The sequence below is a fragment of the Zosterops lateralis genome (genome assembly GCF_965231275.1).
Source record: "Zosterops lateralis genome assembly, chromosome: 10".
NCBI lineage: Eukaryota > Metazoa > Chordata > Aves > Passeriformes > Zosteropidae > Zosterops > Zosterops lateralis.
The window spans coordinates 19,414,033-19,433,016 of record NC_139770.1 but is presented as its reverse complement, the minus strand read 5'-3'; the positions used below and the strand labels follow the sequence as shown (position 1 = coordinate 19,433,016).

General features: G+C 44.7%; 1 protein-coding gene across 4 annotated transcripts in view; it reads left to right on the top strand.

The window, feature by feature from the left end:
- The window catches only part of DGKD (diacylglycerol kinase delta), a gene marked incomplete at its 5' end in the record, with an annotated part of 58,373 nt that extends 39,389 nt beyond the window's left edge, over window positions 1–18,984 (top strand). For 3 of the 4 annotated variants that reach the window (XM_083868342.1, XM_083868344.1, XM_083868345.1), the window contains 18 exons: window positions 86–180; window positions 269–368; window positions 523–796; window positions 2,429–2,590; window positions 3,319–3,447; window positions 4,413–4,509; window positions 4,782–4,892; window positions 5,650–5,746; window positions 6,494–6,601; window positions 7,192–7,305; window positions 7,674–7,808; window positions 10,209–10,360; window positions 11,062–11,173; window positions 11,340–11,432; window positions 11,775–11,894; window positions 12,229–12,346; window positions 13,583–13,713; window positions 14,773–18,984. In XM_083868342.1, coding sequence (XP_083724468.1) covers window positions 86–180; window positions 269–368; window positions 523–796; window positions 2,429–2,590; window positions 3,319–3,447; window positions 4,413–4,509; window positions 4,782–4,892; window positions 5,650–5,746; window positions 6,494–6,601; window positions 7,192–7,305; window positions 7,674–7,808; window positions 10,209–10,360; window positions 11,062–11,173; window positions 11,340–11,432; window positions 11,775–11,894; window positions 12,229–12,346; window positions 13,583–13,713; window positions 14,773–14,862 — 2,238 coding nt within the window. In that variant the 3' untranslated portion in view covers window positions 14,863–18,984. The remainder of the gene's footprint in view (window positions 1–85; window positions 181–268; window positions 369–522; window positions 797–2,428; window positions 2,591–3,318; window positions 3,448–4,412; window positions 4,510–4,781; window positions 4,893–5,649; window positions 5,747–6,493; window positions 6,602–7,191; window positions 7,306–7,673; window positions 7,809–10,208; window positions 10,361–11,061; window positions 11,174–11,339; window positions 11,433–11,774; window positions 11,895–12,228; window positions 12,347–13,582; window positions 13,714–14,772) is intronic. The other variant, XM_083868343.1, reaches the window with a different exon arrangement.

Sequence of the window (18,984 nt, the reverse complement as noted above, 5' to 3'; positions counted from 1 at the left end):
TACTCTGAGAGGAACCAGGATTTCACAGCATATGTTGTAATGCTGGGAAGCAGCACCCCAGTGGTTTCTTTCTGTCTGTCAACAGGTGCAGAAGATTCTCTGCTATGAAGATTCTGTGGCTGCTCATTTGTCCAAAATTTTGACTTCTGACCAGCACTCAGTGGTGATCTCCTCAGCCAAGTGAGTACTTAGAGGACCATTGCTCTAAATTGCCCTGTGAAAATCCTGTGATAATCCTTGCATGATTTTGTTTTCCTCCTTTCTCTAGGGTGCTTTGTGAGACAGTGAAGGATTTTGTGGCTCGAGTAGGGAAAGCCTATGAGAAGGCAACAGAAAGCTCAGAGGAGTCAGAAGTCATGGCCAGGAAGGTAAACTTTGAAAAAATGTTTAGGTTTCTACTTCTGAGGTGTAAAACTGCTCTGTTTTCAGACAACTGGGATAGCAGCAGTTCAGTTTGCACTAAAAGAATGAGCTACACAGGCAACTGTTAGTTCTACTCAAATGTCCTTCTTCTTCATGTAGTGCTCTGTCCTGAAGGAGAAGCTGGACTCATTGCTGAAGACCCTGAATGATGAATCTCAAGCATCTTCCTCTCTACCCAACCCTCCTCCCACCATTGCAGAGGAGACGGAGGACGGGGATGGGTCGGGCAGCGCTGGCGACTCTTCAAGTGAGCTCTCGGTGGGCTCGGCATGCACTGCACGGCCCCAGATATTCCGTCCCCGAGAGCAGCTCATGCTGAGAGCCAACAGCTTGAAAAAAGCCATTCGTCAGATCATAGAGCATGCAGAGAAAGGTAACCCACCAGGTGTCCTGCTCATCACTTCCTACAGCCTCTTATGTATCAATTTCCTTCATTCTGGGGGACAGCAGGCTTCTTTATTGAAAACCTCTTTCCTAAGCTAGAGAAACTGTTCAGTAAGCCTGGCCATTTAGTTTCAGTGTTATCTCTGCCAAGCCCACCTTTTGGAAATGTTGCTTGGTAAATGAGTCTGAAGTTCAAGGTGTGTTCCTTCCAGCGGGCTGTTTTAGGAAGTTCCTACCCTCCCACACTGTTAATTTGCATTTCCTGTCTGTCCCCACCCATACCGCAATTGTGTCAGTGCCGCTTTGTGTGGTCTTGCTGTAAAACAGATCTGAAGATGCTTGGGAAGAAGGGATCTTAAGTATTTTAACTTTAATTGTTTCAATCTCTTTATAGCAGAGCCCAGCTAAACATTGCTGTGGTACAGCTTCTGGAGAGGGCAGGAACTTCTTAAATGAGCTTTGTCCCTGGGAAAAACTTAAAATACTGCACTTGGGTGCAAGTCAGTTCTGTTCTGACATTAACTTCTGAGGCAGATGACCCTTTTCTCCACATCTTGACCCATGTCTCTCTCCAGGCACACACCCCCAGTGCTCCAAGTTTCTCTTCCTTAGAAAGGCATCGATCTTCAAGCGTTAGTCATAAAGTCAGGGGTTAACTGAGACCAAAGTAGGAGGCCTTGACCTCACTACTCCCTCACTATGCTGCTGCTTACCTAAGGCCAGTTTGATGTTTGTGAAGTTCTTTTGGAGCCCAAGCAATTTGCTTAATCCAGCCGGAAGTGTTCCTGTTTCTGCTGTATGAGTGGGTTGGATTGCATCATGGGCAGTTCTGATGAACTACAGGGTCAGCACAAGGGAGAGGAAGAGACTGAAAGAAGAGAGTGAGCTGTGAAGGCAGTGAGCTGGTGGAGCAGCTGAGGGCATTCAGAACTGTGCCCTGGCAGGGGCTGCTGGGGAGGAAAAGGTCTGTTGATTTCATGCAAAGGTAGTTTTGATTTCTTTAGGCAGTATGCTAGCATTTATATCTTAGCAGCTCTCGAGCAAACTCCAGTTACATTTCAGATGTGTTTGTTCAGCTTTTCCAAACTGTTTTTCTTCTTCCAAAATGTGCAATCTGATTCTTTCCTCTGGTTGTGTTGGTTTTTACACACTGCTGTTTTCTTCTTTTTTGATTTCACGTGTCTAAGTTCCCTTTTCATGTGCCTTATATTATTGCATCACTACAGATCAAACAAACAGGAAGTTCATTAATCATTTCATGTTTGTCTGGTTAGAATTCCTGGCAACATCTAAGTGCAAATAAATGGAAGCCCATCACTTCTATCACAGTTTACATCTCGGGATGCCTGAGTACCTATGGCAGTAAAAATAGACACTTCTATTTAGAGCCTCACTGCTAAAGAGCTCAGCAAAGTAAACAAGGAGGCTAAGCCAACCTGCTTCCAAAAGCTCTCCAGAGCCGAGCTGTGACAAATGATAAAGGAAAGCTTTGTGTTATTCCTGTTCTTTCCTTAAAGAATTGGGATATTCAGAGTCCCGTCCTGTTGTTATTTACATGAGTGGGAGGTATTCCTTGCCAGAAAAGCTGTGAAGCACTCACCTACTTTATCTCTTCATACAGCTGTAGATGAGCAGAATGCCCAGACCCAGGAGCAAGAGGGCTTCCTCCTCAATCTCTCAGCCTCTGAGGAGGGCAAGGAGCTGAGGAACGAGGACAAGATTTCTGTGCAGTCATCACACAGCAGCAGCTATGGAATGTCCAAGGGGAGGAGCCAGAGGAAAGGTACTGCTCTGGGGCTGCCACCATGCAGGTCTTGCGTGTGGATTGCAATTGTTAGTTGTAAAAAGGGAAGGAGGTGTTATGTGTATTAGCTTCTGTGTCCTGTTCTTTTCAAATGTTTGCATGATTGCTCTTCAGGCCTTGCACATTTCTGTGTTCTAGCCTCTGCATTATACACCCCATTTTTTGCTACATCTCTCATAGCTGGTCCATGTTCTTAGCATATGAAACCTAGGATTCAGAAATTTTCTTGCACCTTAGCAAGTAATCTGGGTTCTCTTGGCTGTCAGTGCTTGGACAAGGACAGTCTTGAGCACTTTTCATGTCATCCTTTGCAGATGACAGAGAACAGCAGCCAGTTTGCTTTAATAACTGTGTTATGTGAGTAATTTGTTAAAGATCCCTGATAACTGCAGATACATTTGGAACTCCTCTGAGTATTGATTTGGAGCCAAATACCTTGTCTGTTGTGCTGCTGGCTCCAGCTTTTTCTCATCTCCATTTCTAATACTTTTCTTGTGGCATATGGTACTTCCAATCTGTGGGGTTTTCAGCAGCATATATGTGACATCTCTGTCTCTTAATGACTGGTTCTGTCAATTCTTTGTTTTCTGGGGGCTCAAATGTTTTGCTCTTGAGTGATTCCTAACCCCGTCTTGCTGCTTGGAGTGTGCTGGTCTGAATCACAGCACTGTGTTTGTCAATAGCCAAGCATGTGTTGTGTTTTACAGCCTCCAAGTCTCCTTGTGAAAGACTAATAAACAAAGGAAGTTTGTCACTGGGCAGCTCTGCATCCCTTCCTCCCCAGACAGGAAGCCGGGACAACTTGCCAATGCTGAATGCAAAAATCCTCTACCCAAGTAAGTGTAACACCCACCGCTTCCCACCGAGGCAGCCAGTTGGAGCATAGGTGACTGCAGCACAGGCTGCAGTCCCTGTGTGAAAACATGAGATTGTCCTGCCAGATGCACTTTGGTGCAGGGTCAACCGTGAGAGAAATCCCTTTGTGGATAACTGCAAGTGGAGGCTAGAAATGAGCTGTAGTAGTTTCCAGTTTTGTAGCTAAGACTTAGACACAGATTTTTATTAATGCCATTCAGTGGCAGAATTTAGATGCCAATTGCAAGGAGATACTTATCTCAAAGTAACCATGAGAAGAGGAGATGGTGCTGTTGAGAAAGGTTTCTGAAGAATGGCAGCCATAGGTTGGGAGCAGTAGTTCCTTTGTGTGAAGGCTAAAGTGACTGGAAGTGCACAGACCCAGCAGAATTCCCACCTCACACATGATATGAAGTGATTTCTCCCCATCACTGTGGCTGTATCTTTCCATCTCTTCACCCAGCTTACTTGTTCAAATTACTCCTTCTGGAAGCAGGTAATTTCCTTTCTCTCTGACATACCTACTATTTGTGTGTCACCAGTTAATAATTTAAGAAGCAGGAGACAGTAATTCTTGAACAACTTGGATCATAGCTTCAGTCCTACTCCTTTTTCTCTATTCACTGTATCAGGGATATTCCATGTCTCACCCTGGGGAAAAAAAAGCTGCTGCAGACAATCCTCTTTCCCTTTTCCATATTTCCACATATGGAAAATAGCTAGCCTTAGGCAGTACACTGTCAGTCAGAAACCCTGTGTGCAGCTCCAGAAACCCTTCTCCTTGTAAAAAGAGTGTTGAATGAAAGAAAGCACTAATGCTATTTGCTTTCTTTATGAATGAGAGGGAAGAATGTATCAACTCTTGTTATCTTGTCTTTGAGATGGAAGCTACCTGCTTTCTGCTTATTATTAGTCATGCTCTTCTCCATGGTCAATTTTCCTACAGATATCCGTGCTGGCATGTCAGGTTCTTTGCCTGGGAGCTCTGTCATCAGCCGATTGTTGATCCATGCTGATCCCTTTAACTCTGAGCCTGAAAATCTGTGAGTATGCTCAGGAGCTTGAAAGGGAGGGAGTGGCTGTTTGCAAACAGACCTCAGCAGAGAGGGGGATTAGTTTATAGACCAAAGTAATGGAGTGCAGCAGCCTGGAGTTACATAAATGGATCCATATGCTGGATTCTAGGGCTTAAGGTTCAGTTTATGGTGTTACAGTTGGGCTTGGTGGTCTTTTCCATTTTAAATAATTCTGTGTGAGATAAGCAGCAAACTGTACCAAGACTTAGGAGTGGGAGTTTTGTTCTTCTGTTTGGCAGTGAATGTTACACAGAGAAGTGTGTCATGAATAATTACTTTGGAATTGGACTGGATGCAAAGATTTCTTTGGACTTCAACAACAAACGTGATGAGCACCCAGAGAAATGCAGGTGGGTTTGGTTTTAAATGGCCTTTGGATTTATGCCAAAAGTGACTGAACCACTTCATGCTTCCATGTGGTTTTGAGGCTGATTGTGTACAATGCGCTGAATAGGTGTATTGTCTACATAATGCTTCTTCACGGCTTGAAATCATGATGGAAGAGAAAAGTTACTGATTTATTACTGATTCATTATGCTATAAGGTACTTTAGTTGCTACACTGGTGCAGATTTAGCACGTTGGTTCTATTTATGTCATCTCACTCACAGATTTTTTTTCTCCTGGGCTTGCTATTTAGCTATGAGAGAAGCATATCTCAGCTCCAAATGTGGCAGAAGCTGGTTTTGGCATTGATCCTGACTCAGTACAAACCACAGGTTTGGCCTTTTGAATATCTGAGCAACTACGGGTTGCTTTGTGTAGCCTGAGATTGGCTACATTTGGTGTATATGAGCTAATACAGCCAAGCACTGTTGGTGTCCTGGTGTATGAGATGGACAAGTTCTGTGCCAGGGCAGTCTGTGTATGTTTCTGGTAGTGTCTGTTACTCATGTTTGATTCCTACCTGACGTTTATTTAAAGGGAAGTAGTTTCCTAGCACAGTGACCACTCAGCGCAATTCCACTGCTTCCACTTTTGGAAGCAAAGCACCTTTATGGTTTAGGATGTAGCAGGTACCATTTCAGTGTGAAGTTTTTATTCCTCCTTAGTGAAAGGGTGGGTGAATATCTGTGCTGACATTTTGTCTTCTTGTTTGCCCCCTCAGAAGTCGTACTAAGAACATGATGTGGTATGGAGTATTGGGGACCAAGGAGCTGCTGCACAGAACGTATAAAAACCTGGAGCAGAAGGTCTTGCTGGAGGTGAGGAATTAGCATGTTCTTCTGTTCCTAAGACTGGGATGCCTAATTCCATCTCCTTCAGGCACTGTGATTTTTGGTGTAGTGATTTGACTTGGTCATATCTGCCTGCCTGAAACAATGTACTTGGCCATATGTCACCCCAAGCTAACTAAAAGTGGCTTTTCCTGGTTCTGGAGCATAAGTTGTATTCTCAGCCCATAAGGGAAGAAGTATCATCCTGCTGGAAAGTATTTGCTGTTCCCAATGCAGTGTTCAGCATTGTTATGTTCCATTTGGTATCTCATGTGAGCACATCATTTTAGATGGTGGGTGCAATGGAAAGCTCTGAATTTACTGTGATGTAATGTGCCTCCAGCTGGAAAAGAAATATGTTTGTATAGGTCATGCACATAAGCAGGTAACTTTCAGGAGAAGACCCTCATCACATGGATGCTTCAGGAGTTTTATTCTGCTTTCTTGAGAAATAAATCAAGAGGCTTTGCCAAGCCTCTCAGGTGTGCCCTGTTTCTGTTAGAGGAAAAGAAGCAAGAGTATCTCTCTAAAATCGATGTCTGCCAGAAGATGTGTGGCTCATGAGACTTGAGTGGATACCTTCTACTCTTCTAGGCCAAGAATGAACAGGAAGAAGCCTGAATTAGTGTATTACTAAGATGGTGCTGGCTGTTTTCTGTTCACAGAGCATGTGCTCTGGCAGGAGGGTCTCTCTCCTGCTGGGCTGAGAGTAGTGTTGCCTTCATTTCTGTGCAGTGCGATGGGAGGCCAATCCCTCTGCCCAGTCTCCAGGGGATTGCTGTACTCAACATTCCCAGCTATGCAGGAGGCACCAACTTCTGGGGGGGAACCAAGGAAGATGATGTGAGTATTCTCTAAGACCATCCAGGTAATGTTTCTACTTACTGTTGCTTTTGAGGTCCTAGACCCCGAAAACAGTTCTTGGAGGAAGAGGGCAGGGGCCTGTCTGCATGCACTTTCTGTTGGAAGTGGCTGAGATACTGAAATCCAGCCTTGAGCAGCTTTCATACCCAGGCAATCTGCAATAATTCAGAAAAAAACATCACCAGAGCATTTGGACCTGCAGGAAGTTCTTTAGGTTGACCTTGTCCCCACAGGGAAGTAAAGAGAAATAAAGCCCCTTGAAAGCAAAGGCAGCTAGATTCACTCAGAAATACTGTATTGTTTGGAAATGGAGTGCCTACTCTCAAAAGAATAGTTACTGGCTTGTGGCATACAGCCTTCATGCCTGCATTATACTTTAGCCATTGGAAGCCTCCTGTTTCCTCCTCTTAGTTCTTTCCAGATCGTCGTCTTCTAGCCTTGTTAATTTTATACAGATTAAAGAGCACAGTTGAAAGCCAACTCCCAGGTCAGCACCAACAGGGGGTAAAGGAAACCTCTTGCAACAGAGCTGTGCCTCAGCTGACTTCTCTCTCCCTTGTATGTGGCAGACATTTACAGCCCCTTCCTTTGATGACAAGATTTTGGAGGTGGTAGCCGTGTTTGGTAGCATGCAGATGGCAGTGTCACGTGTGATAAACCTGCAGCATCACCGGATTGCACAGGTATCAGCTGCTTTTGTGAGCTCTTCCTGCCTGCCCCTTCTCCAGCTGGTGACTTCACAAAGCCCTTCTTTCTGCTCTCTCTGGTACATGGAAAGAGCATCCACCAGGGCTGGAAATGGACATGCTCAGGGGCAATTTGAGTATGGAATTGTTTGCTAGCATTCATTGTAGTAGGAGTTAGACCAACAACTCAAATACAGATTAGTCCAAAGACAAAGCAGGTGTTCCCTGCTGCTCAAGGGTGAGGTGTGTCCTACTGCCCAGACCTGTGTGCCTCAAGTAGCACCAAAGCTGCAGGACCTGGGGAGGGCTTATGCTTTTGGAAAATCAACATTTTAGAGCTTTTCTGACCCAGTTGCTCCTTGCAGTGCCGGACAGTAAAGATAGCAATCCTTGGAGAAGAGGGAGTTCCCGTGCAAGTGGATGGAGAAGCCTGGATCCAGCCTCCAGGTTACATTTGGATTGTTCATAAGAACAGGGCACAGACCCTCACCCGAGACCGGGTAAGAGCATCCTGAATTCCCTGTGCAGTACATGTGTGTTTCAATGTCACATTTTTCTGGATAGTGTGGCAAGGGCCACACGTGATGCATATTTCATTACACACCATAAATCTTTTGGGAAAGAATGTGATTAAACTTGCATTCACCACTTGGGAAATCGTACAAATAAGGTTGTTTATGAAAGCTTATTTTACTTCCTTTTCTAGGTGCCTTGTGACAGTGTTTCTTAACACACTTGCATGCTGTTTTTTCCACAGGATGCCTGCATCGCCAAGTGCTGTGGATTGTCTAGATTCAGACGGTCTATGTTTTAATTTCTCATTACTGTTCAGTATGTGGCTTATACCTCACTGACCATGTAAAACAGTGTCTTATTAAGCCTTGTTCAGAAGTGTGTGTCAGTCTCATCTAATAATTTTCAAATATATCTGATGAGTATCAGCAGATCAGGAAGCCTCCTTGCTCTTTTGCTGTATGATGGAGCAGTGGTCAGACAAAGGAAAGGATAAAGACCCTGCTGTGGCACAGACAGACTTTGAGTCCTCCCTACCCTGTGACTGTCCATGCACAAACAGTTCAGTTGATAGCAGCTCTTCATACTTTTCAGCATAATATCCCTTTACCAGCTTCCAGAGCAAATCAAAGTCCTCTGGAAAGGACTCATCTGTTGAATCACAAGAGGAAGGAGTAGACAAAGGGGAAAAGGGAAAGCAACCTGATACAGGCCTGAGGCACATTGCCTGGCAGGGCATTAAAGATGACAGTATGAAAAGAAAGCAAAGGTGGGCATACAAAGCCCCTCTCATGGTAGGAGAGGGCACCAGAGACCTCTTAACTGGGAGAGTAGTGGGTGTTGATCACAGAACCACAGAATGCTTTGGGTTGGAAGGGACTTTAAAGGTCATCTAGTCCAAGTCCCTGGCTTGGAGGAGGGACACCTTCCACTACACCAGGTTGATTAAAGCCCCATCCAGCCTGTGGTCTAAATGTTGCCAGAGATGGGGCATCCACCACTTCTCTGGGCAACCTGTGCCAGTGTTTCATCCCCCTCATTGCATTAAATCCTTCCTTGTATCTAGGTGAATCTATCCTCTTTTGAATTCAAAGAGTTGTCCTGTCAGCTGTGATATGAAAGTTGTGGAGAGGAGACAGGAATAGTGCACACAATCTTTTGTGAAGGGTAAGACAGCTTCTGCAGCATCACAGTGACACTTGGAGGGAGAGTGACTGAAGGAGATAGCACAGAGAGCAAGAGAGCTGCTGTAAAGGTAAAGGGAGGAAAAAAAGGAGAGGCAGCCTGTGTGTGGGTGTGGTGGGAAAGGTGGCATGAAGCACAAGAGATAGAGAGGACAAAGTAGTCCCTCATGAGTGTGCTGTATGTTGGGCTATCAGAAGCCATAGCTATGATTGTGCCAGCCCATTCCTAATTGCCTACCAACTTGGTTTTGTAGTCATGGAATTGCCACTGAGGAAGAGGTTCCAGTTTTGCAGTTGCACACTTAACTTTGTCTCAACTTACCCTTGTTTTTCCTGCTGTCCCTTTAAAGGTCATTGCATGCTCCTTCTTTCACAGAGCAAACCTGTTCTGTTAAGTTGAAGTGGGGTCCTCCCTTCATTCATGTGACCCTGTACCTTTGATAAAGTTTTTCAAATGTGATTTGGGATGTATAGTTTCCTAAACTGAAGATGGAAAAACTCCAGTTCCCTTATTTGGCCTCATCTGGACCACTGAAGTGTCATCAGCAGGCGTGAGATCAGCAGGTAGCTTGCACTGAGCTGACAGGGCCTCGTTTTCCAGTGTCAGGGGCAGCAGAGGAAGGGAATGCTTTACCACAGGGTACCATAGTTTTCATTCTCACCATATTCAATATTGATCCTTCATTGGATCTGTTTTGCTTCTTCCCACACCACTGGCTGCTGCCCACAGGAATATCAGTTAAATTGCAAATGGGACAGGTCTTAGCTCTGAGTTCAGCTGCTTGGCCCACCATTTGCTGGGGAAGCCCAGTTTACTTTCAGATAAGGAGGAGCCGTGAACATTTTTAACCTTCAAGCTCTGATGTGTCACAATAATACTGAAGTGTGAAGGTGATGCAGCTGCTCAAAGAAAAGGCTGCCACCAGTAGGGAATTGTTGGATTTTGTTAGTCTGGCCCTCAGAACTGGCCTAGTAATTTTGACTAAGACTATGCTTAAGCTGAAATTCAGCCAAGGCAAGCATTTGGCATGGAAAACTTCATCCCAGCCATCTGGTTAGCAAAGTAATAAGCAACTTAACTACTGGGCCCTGCAGTGAAAAGTGCCTGTACCAGAACTACATGTTTTACAGGTATAGGCACAGTCACTGGGTTTTTATAGGAGTTTTACAAGGTATCTAGTGGTTTGCTTGCTGTGTTTTTAGGCGTTTGAGAGCACCCTGAAGTCTTGGGAGGACAAACAGAAGTGTGAGTTGTCACGACCCTCCTCTTTCTCTCTGCAACCAGAGATCATGTCTGAAGAAGAATCCACCCAGATCATCCAGTTTGGTCAAGCTGCAGGTGCTCTGATCCACAGGTGTGACTCAGTTTGCTTTTGGTGTATAGACCCTCCTTTAGACCCTGAAGTTCTTGTCCTGCTTCCTGTTTCTGGAGATGTTCATGTTCAGTCTTATCTGCTGCATTGCTGGTCCATGTCACTGGGAGTAGCATCATTCATCATTCAGTGTCCCAGCTGAACAAGGACTGAAGCTGAATAAGCTTTCTTAGGCCATTTTCAACAAAAAATGTTACTTTCGTGAACAAACAGGATCCTTTAATCCTGGAAGAACCTGTTATCTTTGAGTAGAAAGTAGTTTTTTCAGAAAAGAAAGAAAAGCCTCTGAAGTAGCTCAGATGACAACCTGGGTTCTTGTAACCTTGATACCCAGCAGAAGTTCTTGTAAAGTGCCCAGAATATATCATCCTTTATTGAGGCATTCCTTTGGGCTTCTGAGAGAAAATTCCCAGAGTCATTAGAGAAAGCTGCTGTAAGTGCAGCTGCCTGTCACATGACTCTGGTCATATTAAAATGCCTGGGTTGTATTTCAAATTGATCCCAGTTTGTGTGCAGAATTGACCGTGTTGTGCCTGTGCTCAGTGTGGCAGGAGAACTGCCCTGCTTTGCCAGAGGCTGTGCCCCTGGCTCGTCACTTGGATGGGTGTTAACATGGGATGCCCAGTCAGGAGAGCTCTCCTGCTTTGAGCATATGCTGATGCAATCTGTAATTCTCTCCATAGCATTCGGGAAATAGCTCAGTCCTATCAGGACATGGAACAGGAGCTTGCCCATGCTGTCAATGCCAGCTCCAAGTCTATGGACAAAGTCTACGCTAAATCCAAGTCTACAGAGGTACTGCACTCACTTGGCATCTCCCATTTTGTCCTTGCTCCAGAGCTCTTGGTTTTCCATTCTGATTGAACAGAAGTAGGCCTTGCTAGTCTAAGACTCCTTCATTTTGGCTGTTCAGACTTCAGCACTTCCAAGCTTAACTTGTGCATGAATTGCTTCCCTGCAGGGTCTGAACTGCAGCCTTGTTGTAGAGATGGTGAATAATGTCAAAGCCCTGCACAATGAGACAGAGCTGCTGCTGGCAGGCAAGATGGCACTGGTAAGGAGCACAAAGCAGGAGGAAAAATCCAGCCTCTCACTTCCTCCTCTCTCTTCCTATTGCCTTGGCCTAGCATTTTGGAGGTCTTGGACTCTGTAAGTCATTTTAGATTTTATCATCCAGGAATCATTTGCTACAGATAATTTTGCTACATGGATGTTCTGTGGAGCTTGGAGCTCAGAAAATATAAGAATTGTTACCGTGGTCTGGGCAGAGTACCTGCTCTCCACTTCCTTTCAAAAGGAAGAACTGCTTTGTTAGCTAGGAATTACAGGGCAAGGGCCTGGCTATGTGTTCTACCATGAGGCTTTTAACTCTGCCTTCCTTCTATTCCCGATCCAGCAATTAGATCCTCCACAGAAGGAGCAGCTCCAGGCAGCTCTGGCAGACATGGACCTCCAGCTGAGGAAACTGGCAGACATCCCTTGGCTGTGGCAGCTTATGGAGCCCTGTGATGAGGAGGTGAGGAGGAGCAAGGCTATTTTTCAGTAGATGTTCTCTTTTTCCCTAGTTGGCTCTGTGTGTTTGACTTCCTGTTACTATAAGACTGGTGTGAGAAAAAATTACTAAGAAAGAAACTTGACTCCCTAGGACTAAAGAAAGTAATTTCCTGCTAAGATGTCTTGCCTAACATGGGATCAACTTTCTCTTTCCTTTTGTCTTGATCAGAATGAGTTTAGGATTTTTTTTCCTTTCTTACAAGATCATGGAACTGAGCTTAACAGTGCTTGTTGCTCTTAGTCCAGTCCAATCAGTTTATGACTGTGTGCTTGACTTTCTCTTTCTGTTCTTGCAGAACCAGATGCTGGATTATTCGAAACGCAGCCGCAGTGGCAAATTCCGCCTGGTGACCAAGTTTAAAAAGGACAAGAACAACAAAAATAAGGAGACTCATAGTAGCATGGGATTGCCGGGTACCAAGTCTGCTCATTCACTGTCTTTTTGTCACATCAGCGTGGTCACACCACTACCTGTTCTTGGTCTGTTTCCTCACACATCCTCTCCTTCTGTTTCATCTGTATCTGCCTCTTCTTGCAGGTCTAGTCAGTCTTTTTCATGTGGCAGAATAGCTTATTGCTCCCTTCTGAGTCATGGTCCCCCGTACCATGCAAACATTCCTGAGGAGGAACAGGAGGTACCCTCTGAAGAATTCTCCCTGTACAGATTTTCAGGGATATTTCAGAGGGTGCTTAAGGAACTGAATTTGAGGATTTTGGCGTGTTAAGTATAAAAATGACTGTGGGGCCCAAGTCCGCGTAACTCCAGTCTTTTCACTGCTTGTTCTCTATGATACAATAAATTATATTTTTCTCATGGATTCACCTTCAGGCTTTAATCAAATTTCATGTCTAATTGACTGGGGATCAGCATCACCACAGGTGCTCCCTGACCTTTAATCCTGTTGGTCAGTAGATAAAAACTGGCCATGAATCAACAAATTGCCATTCAAGACACTTTCTCTCTAAATTGTTCTAGTTGATTTTTGGTTAATGCTCTCCTTTTGAAGGCTTTCTTCCAAAATTCAGAAGTATGACCTGTTCTGTTTGGCTCTTGGGTCCTGTCCTCTGCCATAGAATTATGAGTACTGTCTCCTGTCTGACAAGCTGGTTTTCATTCACTGCCTCTCAAAACTGAGAAATTTTATTATTCTCTTATTTAGAGACTGTGCAAGAAGGTGGAAGTCTAAACTCTTCCTCTCTCCCTCAGAGGGGGAGAGAGGTTGCCATTTTGTTTACTGAGCACAAATGGTTGTACATAATAACGTGCAAACTAACCTGTGCTGTGATAATCCATCATACATTTTATGGATCTGTTGTTTTGTACATAGAATTTACACAATGAATTTACTCTTCCTAAACATGGGGGTAAACTTGAAAAAAGTTGTCCCCATCAAAAGATATCCCATCAAAACAAATATGCACTTCCTCCTGGCTATACTGCAGCAGGCCTCTTCTTAAGAGAACATCTCTTACCTTGTTTTACCCTACCTCCTTCATTCAAGATTGAAGGTGTGCTGCCTTCCCCTTAGAGGCTGTCTGTGGTCCTGCTTGCCCTCCTCCTCTGGCACTGAGTGCTGTGGTGTCCTCATCTCTCCCTGTCTCCTGGGATTCTGGGCACTCAATGCACTCTTGCTTTTCCATCTCTAACAGTTCACCTCTGGGGAACGGAGGAGGTTGCGGCGTGGCTTGAGCACCTCAGTCTTTGTGAGTATAAGGATATCTTCATCCGGCATGACGTCCGGGGCTCTGAGCTCCTGCACCTTGAACGGAGGGACCTCAAGGTACTTTCACGGTCGGCTCATGAGAAATAGCCAGCTGCATCTGCATGACCTTCTGTGCTGAATGTGCTTGGAAAGTGGTCTGCCTGCTGTTCATTCCAGGTGCCTTGGCAAGATGAACAGGTTCACTACAGCCTCATTTTATTTTCTCACCGTTTTGGGTCACCTGGCTTTTAATAGCAGGGAGGTACAAGAGGTGGTTGAGGGACCAGCTGTCCAGTTCTGCCACAGCTTCCTGGAGATATGATGCAGTCCAGCACACAAATTGCCAACAGTGTTCTTGAGTGTTCTTTTAATGATGGAAGTTTTTCTCAGCTACTGTACCATCTTTGCAGAAGGTGCTGTAATTGGGAAGATTGGATTCTTACTGTGCAGTGACTGGACAAATAGATCATCACACTTCTTTGTTACAAGAAAAAGTGATTGTACACTTTTGTGAGGCTTATGGATGGAGAGAATCTTTTTTTAAGAGGGCTTAGCAACCACATTGCACAACTTTTCATCTTTGCATGTGCAAGAGACTTGTGTCATTATTCTGGTGACTTGCATTAAGCAGGAAAACACTGGTTTTTTTTTAAGTAGAGTGCGGCATTTGTTCAATGCCTCTTGAATCTTTATTTATCATTTTGACCATCTTCCCATGGTGGGGTTTGCTGTAACCTGTGTAGCTGACCCCTCTGCATGTTGTCCACCTACAGCCTGTTTGTTGCATGGTACCCAGCCATCAGATGTGACTGGTTAATTCTTCCTGCATGTTTTGGCTACTAGTTTAGGTCCTTGATGTCTGTGTGCTCTTTCTGTTCTCACAGCCTTTGGCAGCCAAAGCAATTTGTGTTTCTGGCTAACAGCAGTTGTTTCTCTGCATTGCTTTGTGCCTGGTCTGCATTCCTTAGTAGCTTTTTGACATCTGGTTTGAGACTGTATATAACCCTCAGGTTTGGAATTTTTCTGGTTGGTTTCCTCCTCTATTTGTAACTGGCTGACTAGTTTGTAACTGTTGCTTGGCCACCTGGAGTTTCCCTCTGCTTTTCTCTTAATGTAAGGTTTCCTTTTTTCTTCCAGGACCTGGGTGTGACCAAAGTAGGCCACATGAAGAGGATATTGCACGGGATCAAGGAGCTGAGCCGGAGTACTCCTGCCAGCGAGGCTTAGCCTCTGTTTTCACAGCCTGTGTCTACCATTCTCCCTAACTGCACAGCAGTCACCTCACAAAGCAGATGTGCTCACAACTCTCTCTGCTGGACAGCCAAATTTTAGCTGTTCAGAGCGCATATCAACCAAGCATGGTGCTGCTTTTTTCCTGTGGGGTATGACTGCATCCAGTGAAGAGGCGCTTCCTCTGCAGCTGGCAGAGCCTCCTGGAGAGAACTCACTCACTGTTTGAAGAGCCATGTCCTGTGTCGTGGGAAGTTCTGGTTCCAGGGACAGTGCAGGACTCCTGAGAGCTGCAACACAGATACCTTTACTGGATAACTTCATCACAGTAGAATCATTCAGGGCAACAGATGTATTGGCCAGTCTTAGTTCAGGAGCATCTGAACAGTCTTTTCAGACCCAAAACTTTCCTTCTTATCTGTATGTCACACTTGTATTTAGCGTATTTAAGTGGGACAAAGCCTCTCTTTGCATTTTACTAATCCCTTTTTAATGCATCTCTAGTTGTGTGCAATTTGTATCTGAAATTCAAAGCCAGTTCAGACCTCTTCTGATGAATCCAATGATTGTCATTCACTCACGCTTTTCCAACAAACAGTGCACATGCATCAGACAGGGTTTGCACCAGCTGATGGGGCCTTCTGCTGGGCCTGCTCTCCTCTTCCGGCCAGGGGCAATGGTACAACCTTTAGGTTTTCACAAAAAATGTGGTGCCCAGTCATCATGGACAATTGTTCAGAAATTTCTGACAGTAAGAAAAGAAAATCTGGAGAGCCAGCTAGTTACAGGAGATCAGCTCTGACATTCCTTCTTCTGAATTCATCCTTGGGAGCCAGATAAAAGGGAGAGGAAAGCTAATGAGCTGTTTGAGCTGCACCAGAAGGGAGATATAGGACAACTTACTTCATCTTGGGGGAGGCAGCAGCATGATTGGCAATGGCCAGGTGTAGCTTCCTGCCTATTTAGTGCCACTTCTGTGGCCACAAACATGAGAGCTGTTTCTTTATTTCAGCTTGCAGTGTGACAGAAAGCTATTTCTGTCACAAAATGCATGATTTAAGTCTAGTACTTGTATCTTTTCACCTGTCTTGGTTTTAGTAGCTTTTCCACCTTGCTTCTCTTTCTTGCTGCCTTGCTCCTTCATTCCAGGGACACACAGAAGATTAGAGTAGCTCAGTTCTCCTGGGCTGTACTGCTAAGAGAGAAATTCCTTATGCAGTCAAACATTGGGGCTCCTGTAAGAGCACTGAGAGAAGGAGGATTGTTACTGAGCCAACAAGCATCATAATGAAAAATGGAATATGTTGATAAATTGCCTTTGGTACCAGCAGTAGTGGAGCATGGAAAAATTAGTGCCTCTCAATTAGAGTTTCTAGATGGGTGACCCCAGTCGGATGGCTGTTAAAGCCCAAGACCAGCATGTATAGGTATATCACCATCTTTATCACTGCAAAGGGAATTTGGCAACTGTCAGTGCTGTAAAACTTGAAAGACAGCGGAAATTTTTAATTACTCTCATTTTCTGTGGGCTTTTTTTCCTGTTATTACCAAGTGGCACCTGTCTGACTATGGCTGCAGACAAAAAAGCCCACATATACAGTGGCAAAAAAAAAAATTTGCTGAGGACATCATTCTTCTTTTTTTACTTGTAAGGATTTTTGTCAAATTAATGTCTCTTCTCTAGTCTAATAACAATCAGTCAAGTTAATTTATGTAAAGATTTGTCAGCTTATAAAGGTCCTGGGCTAATTTCATTGCAGCTGGCCAAACTCCATTGAACTCCTTAGTATTTCACCAGGGGTTATTCTGACTCTGCCTGTCTGTTCTAACCAGACACATTCACCCATGTGTCTCCTCTCAGCCTGCTGAGTGACAGGGTTTGCTCATGAGAAGTGAAAGAAGACTAAATGTGCTTGATCCAGCTAGAAACATTCATTGTATAAATACTGTGGGGCCTGAGCAGGAAATACATCCAGCCTTGCCCTGAATGTATTTCTCCTATGTATACGCTGGCAATTGCTTCCATAGCTGTATTTTTATTTATCAGTACAGACTCCCTCCAAGTATATTGAATGCCTGAGGTATCAGGTAAGAATTGCAACCATACTGTATTGTCCTACTTGCTTGTTGAGGCACGGAGCAGTGTCTGGATGAAAATGAGGAGAAACCTCCTTAGGAGAGCCCCAGGATGCAGCTATCCTCAGTGGTGGCGTGCAGTGACCTCACAGTGTGTGCATCCCACTGTATATCCCAGAACTGTGCATGGCTGGGACATCCATGTGCCTTCCTAGGAGAATGCATTGCAGGGATTGAGTCTGGTGATAACTCTGGAGAAGAGGTGAGGTCTGTGTTTGTTCCTATATGTAGTGAAGGAGCTGTTCTGTGAACTTTCCCCAGGCAGCCTCATGGTTAAAGGTGCATAAACCATAAGCACTTGCTTTGTATAATCCTTGAGGGATTAAATTCTTGCTTCCATAGAAACAGATCCTCTATACTCTTCCTGCCCAGAGCAACAGAGGAATCCAAAGAGTTTTTACATTCAGGTGTGTTCCTTGATTCATGCCATATCTATCAAGACCTGATGGCCATTAGCCATCTGCATGAGTGATGAGGCCTGCTCAGACCCATCGTAATTTCTTTTGCTTTTATGATCTGTGTGTCAATGCCTTCAGATCCTTTTTGTGCACATGCACATTTATCAAAGGCTTGACAGCCACTATATTCCTGTCTGTTACTTACCAGAGGCAGGGAGGGAGTTCTGCCCTCTTTTAAGAGCTAGAAAATGGGATCTGCATTTAACCTGAGTGCCTTTGAATATTTATTAAGGTATAGATCTAAAAAACTCCAAAGGGTTGTAGTCCTGTGTATCTCACTGGGAATAGTGCAGATTTCTGTTAGCAAGATTTTTGGACTAGATGAAGACAATTTGTCTTGAACATCAGTGAGCGCTGCCTGCAGAGTAGGGAGCCAGGTAGAATTCCTGGCTATGTTATTCTGAGTTTCTCTTCTCTTCTCTTCTCTTCTCTGACAACTGGTAATTTTTTGTGGGAGAGAAACTCAGGAAAGACAGTTAGTAAAAAATATGCTGCTTTGCCAAAAAGAGGCTGTCAGCAGTCTCAGAAACACCAGCCTGGGAGAAGCTAGAACTGTCACATATCACACAGGTGTTTAGTCCCTGAAGAAACACAACTTCTGTGAAAGCCACATGGCACCTTCTGTTTGCATCCCTCACCCCTGGCAGTGGCTGCAGTGAGCTGGGCACAGGGTTTCTTCTGCTTGGAAGAGGCTTCAGTCTGTTCTCTCACATTCTGGCACCATCCTGGATATTTAATGGCAGATTCTGGGGAATGATGGTTGGGACACTAAGTGAGATTGCATGCAGTGGAGACTGGAGGGAGCTGTGGCTGTTGGCAGTGCCCTGCCCTGGGCTGCCCTCGGGAGGGCTGGTACAGCCTCTCTGTTGTAGCTTGTGGGATGTCAGCAGGAGCTGGCACGGTGGCCGTGGGGAGCTGTGCCTCTGGGTGCCTGGAGGTGCTGGCCTGGCACCTGGGAGCCTCCAGCTCTGCTGAGGCCTTCAGTGCCAGTGCTACGACTGCTTCTGCACCCAAATCGTGTGGGAAGCTTTGTTCATTGTTTTAGTGTTATTTAAAAATGCGCATAATAGAGATGTGATTTATAAAACAGACTGTTTACAAGACATATTTTGTATCTTAAGATGTGTGTACTGTAAAAAAAAAAAAAAAAGATGAAAAATGATGTTTTTCTACAACTGTCAGCAGTGACTGTATGTCTGTATCGTTGTCCACTGACCGTTGTTCCTCAGGGGTCTCCCCACCATTCCTGTGATCCTGTCAAAAGCATTGGGAAGCAAGTGAATCCCTGTACAGTCTTGGGAAGAAGGTTTTGTGCCTTAAGAATGGGACCTGCTTCCCTCCTATTTATTTTGTTAATTTATACAGTGATTACCATGGAAATGTCTCTTGGGGTTTTTTTGTACATAGTTTACTTGTTGTAAATATGTTTTTCTTGTATATAAAGTAAACATGTTTCTGAGCTTCCAGTAAGGGTTCTCTGTTACTGATTTCATTGTGAGAGGGCTGCTGTGCTCATTGGGTGGGA